The sequence below is a fragment of the Toxorhynchites rutilus genome, chromosome 2 (genome assembly GCF_029784135.1).
Source record: "Toxorhynchites rutilus septentrionalis strain SRP chromosome 2, ASM2978413v1, whole genome shotgun sequence".
Taxonomy (NCBI): domain Eukaryota; kingdom Metazoa; phylum Arthropoda; class Insecta; order Diptera; family Culicidae; genus Toxorhynchites; species Toxorhynchites rutilus.
The window spans coordinates 40,862,978-40,877,279 of record NC_073745.1 but is presented as its reverse complement, the minus strand read 5'-3'; the positions used below and the strand labels follow the sequence as shown (position 1 = coordinate 40,877,279).

The window sequence follows — 14,302 nt, the reverse complement described above, 5'->3', positions numbered from 1 at the left end:
TAAAAGCGTAGCAGGTCACGCTGATTTGGCACCTTTCCTGAAAGACGTAGTTCCACGTCAAAAACTGGCAATATCCAGGAAAAACTGGAATTGGCAACTCTGGTGCTGGATCGATCACACGCCACTTCCGCTTCTGCCGCTACTGCTGTTGATATTTGTGGTTATATCAGAACGATGGCCTTAGCGTATAACTCTGCTTCGCGGTTAGAAAATGAATTATGTTTTCGGAAAGCAACTGCCAATTTTTTTTGAATCGACTGGCTGTAGAATCACAATGAGAGTGTGTGGTTTACGATTCAATGTTTCATTTGTATTCAAATTATGTTCCGCTGTTATTGTGATAAATGCGTAGAAATAGTTCCTATCGAATGATGCAAACATCTTTGCGATCTATTAAGAAATTCCCGAGTTTTTTTTTGCCCCTTTTATTTATTGGCATTTTTTTAGTTGTAACAGAGCCGAATTTTAATCGTGTACATGTCACATATTTATCATATCTATAATTAGCACATTACACAGTTGCCATTTTTCGGCGTTAGAGTATTCCCTTCTATACCATTCCATATGGTACACATTTACACAGTAGCAGCCATTTAGGCGTAAGAGTTTTCTATCTGTTCTTCCATTATCCAGTTAGACCGGACAGCGGAGACAGTTGATTGATCATTGTTGAGTTATTTATAGAACAGCAGCCCGATGTGTCTTGCAGAGCAGAGCAGTTGTATGGATGAATCGATCATATTTCGACCGTGGATCGATCTCCATCGCTGATGATTGTTGCGTGGACGTAGTTATTCTGTAACAACACAAAGATGGTCAATGAGGGCCCTGAGTTTCGAACTCACGATCGATCGCTTACTAAGCGAACGCGCAACCAATGTGGCTACGGAGGCCCCCTGAATTCCCGAGTTATAAGCATTCATTTTTTACTACATGTTCAGTGTTCATATTCTCATTTTACCCCCCCATATAATCCTGTTAGACATGGTCCTACGTCAAAAGTGAAAGCAAAAAATGTATATTCGATTTACTAGTTTTTGTCTGATCAATACCGAGTACAAATTATTTTATTACAAACAAATGATGAGGACTATTATCATTTCCATTTACAGATTTTCCCATCTCGGATATAAAGAAGGATAGTAGTCAAATCAATATCGGCTCTCCATCAGACGTGTTCTGCTCCGTTCCTGGGCGACTGAGTTTGCTTTCTAGCACATCGAAATACAAAGTGACAGTAGCGGAAGTGCAGCGTCGCCTGGCGCCTCCCGAGTGTCTTAATGCGTCACTGCTGGGTGGTGTCCTCAGAAGGTAAGGGATTTCATCAAACTCATTAAAATGTGATCAATTAAAAACTCCGCACTCGTCAACCTTTGCACTCGCGATTCAAATTAGACAAGCGCAGGAAAAATCACGAAAATAATTCTCTTTTTCCACACACACACATTTACAGAGCGAAGAGTAAAAACGGCGGTCGACTGCTGAGAGAAAAGTTGGAGAAAATTGGCCTCAACCTGCCGGCAGGACGACGCAAGGCTGCCAATGTCACACTGCTCACATCACTCGTGGAAGGCGAGGCAATCCATCTCGCGCGTGACTTTGGCTATGTCTGCGAAACTGAATTTCCAGCGCGCCAAGTAGCCGAATATCTATCCCGTCAGTATTCGGAGCCACAGGAGTCGTACCGGAGGAAGGAACTTTTGCTCAACACGAAACAGGTATTATTGATTGAAGGTCAAAATTTTAAGCGAGTTACTAATTTGCCGTTGTTGTTCTCTTCCACAGATTACGAAAGAACTAATGGACCTCTTGAATCAAGACCGCTCTCCTCTCTGCAATACCAGACCACAACACATTTTGGATCCCTCAATACAACGACATCTGACACATTTTTCGCTAATCTCACACGGGTTCGGGTCACCCGCTATCGTGGCGGCACTGACCGCAATTCAGGTACATTCTCAATCTTTCAAAACTCACTCCTAGCATCTCTTAACACACCGTTTTTCCATTTCGATTTCCACCAACAGAACTTCCTCAACGAATCCATCAAGCATCTGGACAAGATGTACCCGGGTAATGGCGGCAGCATGGTCACATCTTCGCTAGACAAGAACAAAATGGACAGCGATAAAAAATGACAGTTATAAAATTACCTGTTCACTAAAGTGGAGCGATTTTAGTCCCGCACAAACTCGCCGAAGTTACGGATGAATAATGCTAAAATCAATTAGAAAAAATATAACGACGGGCGTTTCAAACGTCAACCGTTGTTCCCTCACTTTGTATAAAGTAAACGCAAAAATTGTGATGTATAAAGAAAAAAAAAGCACACAACGCAAGTAGCGTAGGAGGAAAAGTTACATTATGAGATTTCAAAAAACTAGATTGATTATGATTAATTATTATTGGTCACCGCGCAAGCAAATAAAAAAAAGTTCGAAAGTCTGCACGTTTTATCTCTCGGTGTTCTCAATATATTTAACTGTAATCAATTGAAGGTATTAAGCGTAAAGTATTGTTTAATATTTCATAATCCCTTTTGTGATAGACTATTGTTTAATATTACTCAACATAGGAGATAGAGCATGTACATTCCAATTTTATTTGATAAAGTAATGGCCATTGATCCTGGAATTCCATTTTAGCAAAATGCACAATAGTTAAGTGCGCACTTAACGGAAAAGCAAAGCAAGGATGACTGACAAGAGCACCTTACGGAAGTTATTTATTTTTGTTTATTTTTAAGCTTAGTAGCCCATCTACGACAACAAAGGCCGTCGAGGCTTAGGGAAATTTGTGAAATCATGTGCCAAAACAAACCCACAAATTGTACTAAATACTCTCCCATACCACCGCCATAAAGTCCCACTAACACGTGCCAACCTTAAATGCTAACCGTCGACAACTTCTGCTCCCCCATTCCATTCCCACCTTCCATTCTCCCACGAGTGCCATGATTCAAATCGATTTGACAACACGACAACCTCTCACACGTCGGCCATATTTGTTATCCATCAACAATCTAAAAGTGATCATTTCATCCGAAAAAATCTACCACTTTTCTCGCCATCAACATAAATACTGCTAATAGAAAAAGAGTCAGAATAGCAGGATAACAAATTACACCCTAGCATTCATCATTTACCTTGTTTACAATGTCACCCAAATGAGGAGAAACGAAACTTTTGCTCAGTGAAAGTTCATGTATATGTACAAAATTGTTTAGCAAAAAAAAAAAGAAACTAAAATACGAGAGAATATTATTACATTTTTCAAAACTAAATTAAGCATCAGGATAAGCCAGCTAATGTGTAATATTTGGGGTCGAGAAAGCCAGAAGACGTAAAAGAACACACACAACCACAATTTTCTCACATTCCGTACTTTAAGTCCAGATCGTAATGGCCAAAACAAATAAAAACGCGACATGTTGTCTCACACATTCCAGCGTAAATCGTTCCAAGAATAGCCAGAAAAAAGCAAGATAAACGTTGTGAAAACAAAAACTTACACATCCCATAGAAGCAAGACATATAGGAAAAGTTCGTTTTTTAATTTCATGTTGTAAAAACTGCGGAATCCTTCACGAACCGATAGCCAGAATAGCCACCGTAGTGAGTACACATACACACACTGCAACAAAAAATAGAAATATTGGCCCCTGTGCGGTAAATTAAAGAATGAAAGTTGCAATTGCAAAGTTGTAAAAAAAACACGGTTCAAAGGCGAATTTCAGAAGTATTATAAATTTGAATTAATGAAAATATATATATTTTAAACTCAGCTCGGTTTCCCTTGTAAAGTATATCACACTAAATGAGTTAATTATCATGGTCGAGTTGTAGCCGTCACACATGTCGTCATGGGAGTTACAGGTTCAACTTCCGTTTTGGACGGGACTTCTCTCGTTAAAGAATGTTTCTCAGATTTGTGCTGGACCATACGTATTCTCAGATTCACCACTTAAAATACTGTTAAGACGTGATTTTCGCTAGTAATACTACATTGAGACGACGAAGTTCCTCTACTACCCCATGGTTTCATTTATTATGTCAGATGGCATAATAAAATCTGTATTTTTGATTTAAAAACAATCCTTTCATTCCAGTATTTTTTTAGAAAATCTGTATGCAAGTAATAAGTTCAACTTATAGCATATTCTTAGCCTTCCGCTCAACACCAGCTATTAAGTTTTGGGCAGCGACCTAGTTGACTTTGTTCACCTCAGAACGCCAGTTTGCGTTGAACTATCACTACCTTCCGCATAGGACTACGCTTTTCAGTAAGGGTTCAAATCAGAAAACAAGTCATGTTTTTATGGAACAATGTTAATGTTAATAACTATTTTAGCTGCGAACGGATTTTGAAAATCTGCATACAAATCAAATCGGAAATTCTTTATAATTCATAGCAATTTATTTTTATTATTTATTTATTTATACATTACAATTCCCTTGTAAGTGAATGGTTTAAACTGAGCAATAATGGAAGCATTCTCATTTTTTTTCCATAGATTTGTTCTGTTCATTCCTGTAGTTACCCACCCGTATTGTCAATAACGGGCAATTTATGCAGCCGCGATAATATAAACAAATACGGTCCAATCACTCATCCGGCAATTTAAACAATATTTTTTTGCGGATGCAATGGTTTTTCTTGATGCACCTGTTGGTTTGCATCTGACCTATCAGCCATTCCATGCCAAACCAATATAGTGGTTCCCAGATTCTCGTCAAAAATGGCAATTTTCTTTTTTATCGCAAATCATTAGACCCGTTCTTTATCAAATTTTGTATTAGGGTGCTCATTTCCATTTAAGGGTGTTCCAAAAAATTAATGTTTTCCAATTTTTCCCAAAACTTTTAAACCACAGATCCGATTTAGATGGTCGACATATCAAATTGAAGCCAATGAGCTAACCTGGTCACCCTTACGAAAAAATAAAAATAATACAGGTCTAATATTTTGCGATAAAGAAGAAAATTGTCACTTTTCACGAAAATCTGAGAACCACTATATCGGTTTGGCATGGAATGGCTGCTATAGCATTTTTTTCAAGCTGACAAAATCATTTAGCAGAAAATGAGAGTAATCGTTGAAGACGTTTTTGTGATGAAAATCATAATTTTCTCAAGATTCGACAGAACCCAATCAAAGAAATTTCCGCAATTCATATGGTCAAGTGGCTTTAATTCTTGAGTCAACTTGATCTTTTTGCAAAATACGCCACAATGAAGTTTGGAAGATGCCCAATTCTTGCGGCTATTTTCTCTTTTAGACTCAAATTCGGTCACTAAATTATGCGCAGGCTACCGGCTGAGACGATTAGTACGGCCGAAAATTGAAGGAAGCGCTCTTAACATTTTCCGGACCGCTCACGAGAATTCTCGTTTTCGCGTTCCTTCTTTACGGACTTGTGTGAAATTAGCGGATGAAAGTTTTTGTTGCGTGCAAGTTTCTGTTCAACGTCTTGCTAGATTTAATGAATAATGAATTATTTTAATTGAAATAAATTGATTGTTTATCAAGTAACAACCTTCAAAATCATGCTCATTAGAAAGCGAATTGAATCATTCATCTTTCCACATAATTTTTTTTTTCTTGATCGTGACGGAGAAAAGAAATCTCTTTAAAGCATAATTTACATGGATTTACACGGAATATTTTACAGAGAAATTTGTATTTCAATTTATGTAGATGAAGTGGATAAAAATATCGGGAAGAAATGAGAAATCGATTTCTTTCTGTTTTTTCAAAGATAGCAAATCCAATTAACGTTATCAACTATCTTTCATTTGATTTCTATAACGTTGTTTTGGACCATTCAGTACTGAGATATTATTGTATGAACGAAAAATTTCGAATTCGTATTTGATAATAAATAGTTCAATAAATAATCATCGAAAAACAGTTTTGAAAACTCTAATGAATTCTATACATCTAGGATTTTTTTACGCGGGTGATAGAATTTTGTTATAAATTGTTGCAGTACACCATAGTAGATGTACTTTGAGTATTTCTCAAATTTTCATTTCCAAGCCTATTTAGAATGAGAAAAGAAAGAAAAACTCATGTTTTCACTATAGCTCTTATAGTGAACCATATAGGAGAATTATCTTATTATTACCTGAAAAAATCATACATATCTATAAAAGGCGTAGGAACACATTTAAATACGAATTAAAGCATTACTGAATCTCCAAATACCTAAAAAATCAATATTTCAAGATTTTTTTAGTACTTTAATTTTTTGATGGTCAGAGGGTCTGGGTTCACCAATTTCGATTCTTCCTTCTTCAGTACACGCACTCAAAAACGAAGCAATTTTCTCGAAGTAATTTATTTTCTACACAATTTTTTAAAGCGACCGACGCGGTTGGCTATCTTTTTCCGAATGATTTTACTATTTCTATGGATACTATACAACAGAAAAAAAAAACATAGCTTGCTTAGTAATATTTTAACGCGGGTGCTCGGAAGGAGCATTACATTGAATTCACGCGCGGCATTTGATGTGCGTGAACATGCCGGCCACCTAAATCCGCATGAGGATTTACTAAATCTATATTACAATTCATTTTATCTTCATCACTTGTTATGTCCTTGTGCTTCATAGTTGTGAGTAGGTGACGTCACGTCCCTCGGGGTTCCACTGGTTGACTGCAGGAGGCAGGAGGTTGATGGTTGCCCTCTCGAGTTCTTCTCAAACGGCAACAGGCAAACACGAGACGCCGGCCGTTTGTATATCCCTTGCGATGTCCTCAGAGTCACTACTCTGACCACTCCGTCCGGGCCAGGGTGGACTTCAGTGATACGGCCGAGGGGCCAAGAGTACGGTGCTTTGTCATCCTCCTTCAGGACGACCATCTGTCCGACCTTCAGTTTGATCGGTGGAAAGGCACGCTGGTTGACGTTATGGAGTTGCTAGATGTACTCCCTTCGCCAACGCTTCTAGTGCTGCTGGATGAGCTGTTGAAGTTGTTGGTAGTGTTCGAGCCTATTGGTTGGAACGCCTGTATAGTCCAGATCTGGAATCGCCAACAGCGAAGATCCGGTGAGAAAATGACCCGGGGTCAGGACATCCAATTCGTCGGGGTCCTCGGAAAGGGGTGTCAAAGGGCGAGAATTCATTACCGCTTCAACCTGACCAAGAACGGTGGTCAAATCCTCGAACGACAGCCGACGTTGTCCGATAAGTTTCACCAGAGATGACTTAGCGGATTTGACGGCGGCTTCCCAAAGACCACCGAAGTTTGGAGCTTTCGGTGGAATGAATTTCCACACGATTCCATTCTGAGCTGCTTCGTTGCTAATGGTGGTTGCGCTTGAGGAATCATTGAGCAGATCGTATAACGCTCGGAGTTCGTTGCTAGCTCCTTTGAAATTGAGCCCGTTGTCCGATTGGATTTCGGCAGGAACGCCTCGTTTTCCAACGAAACGACGAAGAGCGGCGATGAATTTAGCTGTCAACAAATCGCCCACTAACTCCAAGTGAACTGCTTTGGTACAGAAGCAGACGAAAACAGCGATGTAGGCCTTCTGCGCTGCAGCTTTGCGGTGAACGGGTTTGAGGTAGATTAGTCCACAGAAATCTACGCCAGTAGTGGCAAAAGGTCGAGCGGGAAGTGTTCGAGAACGAGGAAGCTGTCCGGGAGGTTGAGGGACAGGGACAGGGTTGCTTCGGAAACAGCGAATGCAATTCCGGTAAGTATAGCTTGCTAGAGACATGCCATTCAGGGGCCAATATTCCTGGCGGACTTGTGCGAGCGTCATACGTGGGCCAGCGTGAAGGAAGAGCTGATGGTATGCAACAGCGACAAGACGCGAGAACGAGTGTTTGCTAGGGATGATGATGGGGTGCCTTACGGGAAACATTCGTTCGCGGCTTCAAGCCGGCCACCAACACGGAGTACGCCTTGCTGATCGAGAAACGGGTTGAGGAGTTTCAGCGGTGAACGGACTGGGACGACGCGATGATTGGATAGCTCCTTAAGCTCTGTAGCAAACGCTTCCTGCTGCACCTGACGAACCAAAACTTGTTTTGCGACTTACAGTTCTGCGACACTGATGTGAGAGATGTCAGGAATTTCGTTGTGTCGACGCTGACATTTCCGCGCGAAGCGTAAACATAGAGCTGTTACTCGAAGTAACTTCCAGTACGATGAGATACGGTCGATTAGTGGATGTGGTTAAAGCGGTGAAAATGATCCGTTTTCGTTCTAATTGGTCTTCCGGTGGATCTTCATACCGTTTGGGATTATTCCAGTGTTGGTACAGCAGCCATAACCAAGCAGGACCGTGGAACCAGTTTTGCAGTTCGACAAAGTCCTTCGGTGTGACTCCTCGTGACACGAGATCGGCTGGATTCTCCGTCCCCTTGACGTGATTCCATCGATGACCTTTCGTCCATTCCTGGATTTGTGAGACACGGTTCGCAACGTACGTCGGCCAGACATAGGATGGTGATCTCAACCAGCAAAGGACCACCGTCGAATCAGACCAAAACCAAGCTTCAGTGTCGTCCATCTTTAGCGCATGTCGTACTTTTTGGTAGAGTTTCGCTGCGAGCAACGCCCCGCAGAGCTCCAACCTTGCGATGCTGACCCTTTTCAGCGGTGCTGGTCATGATTTTGATGACAATAACTCCACCTTGATCAGTCCCGTTTGACTAATCGTTCGAGCATAAATACACGCCCCATACGCCGCCTCCGATGCATCTGAGAAGATGTGAAACTGCACCAGGTATGGCTGCGAGCAGAAGGCGAAACGATTCACCTTCACATTAGAGAGGAGAGGAAGTTGTTCGTAGAATTGAGCCCACCGTTCCGTTAATTCCTGTGAAAGTGGCTCGTCCCAATCTTGGGTAGCCACCCAGAGCTGCTGCATCCGAACCTTGGCCCATGTTATGACTGGACCAATGAGTCCGAGTGGGTCGAAAAGTCGTGCAATGACCGAATACACCTGTCGCCTAGTCCAGCAGCCGATTATGCTAGATGTGGAGACGTCGATACCAAGTACATCCGGCCCCGGTTTCCAAATGACCCCTAGCGCCTTCACTTGCTCTTCCTTGTCGAGCACCAATGTAGTTTGCGTTCCTAAATCTTCTGCAGATACGCCTTCCAGCACGCCTTCCGTACTGGAATTCCATTTGCGCAATCGAAAACCACCTTTTGGTAACAACTGCTCAAGTTCCTGTCTCAGTAATACCGCTTCTTCCATAGAATCAGCGCCTCCGATGTAATCGTCTATATAGAAATCGTCGACGAGCGCCGCTTTCGCTCGTGGAAACGCATCGCCTTCATCTTCCGCCAACTGCTGGAGTGATCGAGTAGCGAGGAAAGAAGAGGGCGCCAAACCAAATGTTACCCGTTGTAACTCGTAAGTCTTTATCGGATCGGATGGAGAGTACCGCCAGAGAATGCGTTGGAGTGGACAGTCATCCGAATGCACCTTCACCTGTAGGTACATCTTTTCGATGTCTGCGACTAACGCTACCTTGTGCTTGCGGAAACGTAAGATCAGATCAATAAGTTGATCCTGAATAACCGGTCCCGTCATTAGTGCATTGTTAAGGGAATAATTACTGGTTGACTTGGCTGATCCATCGAACACTGGTCGAATCTTTGTTGTCATGCTGGTCTCCTTGACGACCGGATGATGTGGCAAGTAACACACGAGCCGATGCTCAGACCGTTCCTCCACATCTTCGACCAATACCATGTGCCCGTTGATCAAGTAGTCTCGTATGGAGTCACTGTACCGCTTATGCAAATCTTCATCCCGCTTAAAACGCCTCTCCAGCTGAATCAATCGCCGTACCGCCATTTCTCTTGAGTCTCCGATCATCTTTTCGAAACCCAATCGTTTTGGGAGCCGAACCACATATCGTCCTTCGGTGTCACGCGAAAACGTGACTATATAATGATTTTCGCAATCGATTTCTTCTTGTGTTAGCCGTGGAACGTCCTGAATCTCCTCAATAGTCCAGAATCGCTCGATCTTCTGCTCCAATGAGTTGTCAACTGCCACATGACAAACGGGAACTGGATTCATTCGACCTAAGTTAACCTTTCCTGCCGCAACCCACCCGAATACCGTGTTGACGAATAGCAGAAGACCGTTGCCTATACGCTGGATCTGAACCCGGCCACCATTGAGCTGTAGGAACTCGTAAAAATATTCCAATCCGAGAAGAAGGTCAATCGCACCACGTTTGTTGAACCCTGGATCAGCTAACTCGAAGTCGGTTGGAAGATTCCAGTCTCCAATGGGGATAGTCGCTGATGGTTGGTCCTCAGTCACTTTCTTCATTACAAAGAATTCCATCGGTACTGAGTAATCGCTTATTCGAGATGAAATCGTCGTCGACACGGAATGTGAAACTCGAAAAGTAGAACTACCAATACCAGAAATCGGCACACTAACTCCTTTCCGAGGTAACTTGAGAATCTGACACAGACGATCCGAGATAAGATTTGCCTGTGACCCACTGTCCAAAAGCGCCCTTGCCAGATGTGACCGCCCGTTGCAGTCCTTTACCGACACCAGTACCGTGGAAAGGAAGACATGATACTCTCTATGTTCTGTCGCGACGTTGGAAGCGAAAATTGAGGCCACTGAACTCTGCACCGTTTGAAAAGAATCGTCTGTTGAAACCACATATGTGAAAGGGCTTGTTTGTTGCCGATTCGAAGACGGTACCTGCGTAGTTGGATTAACAGTTGGAGTGAAAACCGCCGCGTCTATTCCAGGGTGGAGAAGAGAATGGTGTTTCTTGCTACAAGTGCGACAACGGAAACGCGCAGTGCAGTCACGATACAAATGACCTTGTTTCAAACAGTTACTGCACAGCTTCTTAGAGTTGACTACTTGGAAACGTTTCTCTAATGACATCTGGCCAAATGCAGGACAGCTTGTGATGTAATGTCGACCGTTGCATTGAAGACACTGCATCGAGGGAGTGTCCGTGGTTGCATGCACATAAAATTTGGAACCCGATTTCTTGAAACTGGAGAAGGTGGAGAAATGTGATGGCAGATTCTCCGAACGTCGATCGACCGCTACAGCATCCAGAATCCGCGTCTGTCCTTCAAGAAACTCCATAACATCTGCGAAAACAGGATCGTCTTTCTTGACCGCACGCTCCTCCCAGTCCTTCAGCGACTCATCGTCAAGTTTCGACACCAACAGCTGCATCAACATCGCTCCCCAGTCCGTAGTAATTTCTCCCAGTTGATCGAGAATTTTCGTATGTCGATCGAAGCATTCAATTAACTCGTGTATTCCATTTGCCGACCTCTTCTTCACTTTCGGGTATTGCAACATCGCGTTTACATGGCGTTTCTTCTGAAGGTATTTATTCGAATAACGTTTCACCAAGGCGAACCAGGCGACCCCATAACTAGCTTCGCTCATTTGGAAAGAATCAACCACCTTAAGTGCTTCACCCCTTAGAGACGCTCGCAAATGATGAAATTTTTGGATCTGATTTAAATCCGTGTTTTCATGAATCAATGATCGGAAAGTATCAAAGAATGGCAGCCATTTATCGTATTCCCCACTGAACTCTGGCAAGCTGATCTTGGGCAAGCGAATGCCAGTACATGCACCCACATTCCTATCTCTAATGGAAGAAGTAGCGGTGAGAGAGGGTGGAGAGAATGGTAGCTTGGACCTCAACCCTGCCTTTACCTTAAAAAACAGCTCCTCGAAATCCGCTCGAAACTGCTCATGGGCCGCCATGTTATTTTCATCCTCCTCCAATTCCTCAATGTCACCTTGGACGCTTTCAAATTCGCTCCACTTCTCATCCAGTTTTGCTATCCGTTCTTGCAGTTGGTGGACGTCGGTGTCAGCGTCGTAGTTCTTAACAAACTTTTCGGTCCGGTATACGAATCCGATAACAGCCTCTCGGAATTGAAGGTTTGCCTTCATCTTCTTCCCCATGTTGACGATGTTGATGGAAATCAGACGAAAAGAAACGATAGCTGCAAAACAAGGAACACAAGCAAGCACCCACTGGAGAATAGTATGAGGATTGGAATGAGACTCACCTGCGAGCCTATGAACATAGGCCTTGTATTTTGTTTAATTCGGATACAGGAACAATAATCCGGAAGCGTTGTTTGACCAATGCTGTCCAGGCAAGTGTGTCGGCACCGATTGGGTAACTCGTGAAAAAAGACCAGCGCTCACGACGTAACGATGAACAAGGCCTCCCGTGATCGCGGGCAATTCGTTCAAGCGAGATAGTTTTCCAAACTCAAGCACCAAATCGCAGTAGCATGCGTTGAAATAGTTCAAGCCGTATTCGGAAATTTCGAGAAAGAAAAGTGCGCAGCAGGTACCGAGAAAGAAAGATCCGGTAGATCCAACAGAATCAGCATAAATTATTGGACAGGTACTCACCGTTTGAGCCTGTACAATAGGCCTTGTATGCTGATATTCTGTGCTCCAATTTTAAAAATGCAGCAGGGTCCTTTACCCTATAGCTGGCTTGTAGAATAGCGACGAACAAACGACCAAAAATTGCGTATCCGATAACCCTTTGACCTACAGCAAAATCCTGGCACCAATGTTCGGACCCGTCTCGGTTTGATGGTCAGAGGGTCTTGGTTCACCAATTTCGATTCTTCCTTCTTCAGTACACGCACTCAAAAACGAAGCAATTTTCTCGAAGTAATTTATTTTCTACACAATTTTTTAAAGCGACCGACGCGGTTGGCTGTCTTTTTCCGAATGATTTTACTATTTCTATGGATACTATACAACAGAAAAAAACATAGCTTGCTTAGTAATATTTTAACGCGGGTGCTCGGAAGGAGCATTACATTGAATTCACGCGCGGCATTTGATGTGCGTGAACAATAAGTATTTTTTTATCTCAAAGCTATTGAGAATGGCGTGCTAAAAATTGAAAGGTACGTTTTTCACCATAGATCCCAAGGATGGAAAACAAGGGAGCATGATGTGATTTACGATTAATCGCAAACTGCACAGATCGCAATCTGTGCAAACTGCGACTAACTATTAATCCTCACCCATCATAACCAAATGATTTTCTCTTGGTAACTCTGAGTTGACCAAAGCATTGCTAGACTGAAACTAGTTCGAATAATTGAGTTACTCTTCCTTCCTCATTTCATTCAACTCCTAACAAGAATTTGCTCCATGGGTATGAGTGTCTCTATGACGTACGATTCTCGCTCTCTCGTCCGGGCGTTCAATTTTCCTTTCCGAGCGCGTTTACTTCGATGAAACTGGGTAAAATAAAAAATGCGCTACAGCAGATAGGACGACTTTAATGTTTCATGTTTCACAGAGGATTTCTCAGATGGTGTTTAAATTAATCAAGAGACTACAAACAATAATCGCCCTCAAATCACTAATTTTATGAGTTAATGTAAATGCGTTATTGGCCAAGGCTATTACGACATCGAACACGTGGTCTTGCGAGATATATTTTTCCGCCTGCCCAAATACAGACCACTTTTTCCGGGGCCGAGTAAACTGGTGTCTAGAAAAGACCTTGATTACCTTGAATTAATCAAAAAACATAAATTAGCGCAAATATGTCAACATGTGTTTTTTTTTTGTTTAAGCACGTAAATATTTGCTCATATTTTTTTGGATTGTGGCACTCTACATAATCTGTATGCAGATAGACTATCCACAGTTTGTGGGGGGATGGAATACTCATACAACTCAAATGGATAATGATTATCTGCTATCACAAAGCGGAGAAATTTGTTGACGTTTTGTTTTACTATTGATTTATTCAAAAAAAAAGCTTTATTTTTAGATGTTTTCTTATCCTGAGACTGGCTCACCATATTGCACTGCTACTAAAACCGTAGGCTAACTTCAAGGATATTTTTTATTCATTTTCGGCGAATAATCAATAGAGTGCCGTGTTATGAAACATCAGAATAATAGCAAAAACAATATTACGATCATAAGGTGTTGGACAGGTTATTCCAGACGACATTGGAATATATTCCATCTGATCATTTTTAGAAAGGTTAATGACCTTCAAATGATAAATTTATCTTGGGCACATTGAATTGATGTTCATGACTTCCAGTCGGACGTTTATTCGCTCTGATAGTAATTGTGTGGTCCTCACAAAGCATATAATCCAATGCCGTCAGTTCACTGAAATTATTCGCATACCGTTTGATGATAAGGTAGGATGTTGATAATCATTTGCTGCGATACCTATTGTTACAACAGTATTCATTCGACAATATGAAGACTGAATACCTGAAATTAACCAGATTCAACCATGGAAATCTGCGGT

At 42.0% G+C, this 14,302-nt stretch overlaps 3 protein-coding genes across 10 annotated transcripts in view; 1 reads left to right on the top strand and 2 right to left on the bottom strand.

Annotated features, from left to right (window-relative positions):
* Positions 1-3,786, top strand: part of LOC129764735 (transcription factor AP-2-epsilon) — a 431,999-nt gene extending 428,213 nt beyond the window's left edge. For all 8 annotated transcript variants that reach the window (XM_055764161.1, XM_055764166.1, XM_055764160.1 and 5 more), the window contains 4 exons: positions 1,113-1,311; positions 1,454-1,718; positions 1,786-1,953; positions 2,031-3,786. In XM_055764161.1, the coding sequence (XP_055620136.1) occupies positions 1,113-1,311; positions 1,454-1,718; positions 1,786-1,953; positions 2,031-2,141 (743 nt within the window). In that variant the 3' untranslated portion in view covers positions 2,142-3,786. The remainder of the gene's footprint in view (positions 1-1,112; positions 1,312-1,453; positions 1,719-1,785; positions 1,954-2,030) is intronic.
* Positions 3,787-6,954: 3,168 nt separating this feature from the next.
* Positions 6,955-7,776, bottom strand: LOC129765687 (uncharacterized). The gene has a single exon (XM_055766100.1). The coding sequence runs from the start codon at positions 7,774-7,776 to the stop codon at positions 6,955-6,957; it is 822 nt and encodes a 273-aa protein (XP_055622075.1).
* An 849-nt stretch (positions 7,777-8,625) lies between these two features.
* On the bottom strand, positions 8,626-11,949 carry LOC129765686 (uncharacterized). The gene has a single exon (XM_055766099.1). The coding sequence runs from the start codon at positions 11,947-11,949 to the stop codon at positions 8,626-8,628; it is 3,324 nt and encodes a 1,107-aa protein (XP_055622074.1).
* Between the last annotated feature and the right edge of the window lie 2,353 nt (positions 11,950-14,302).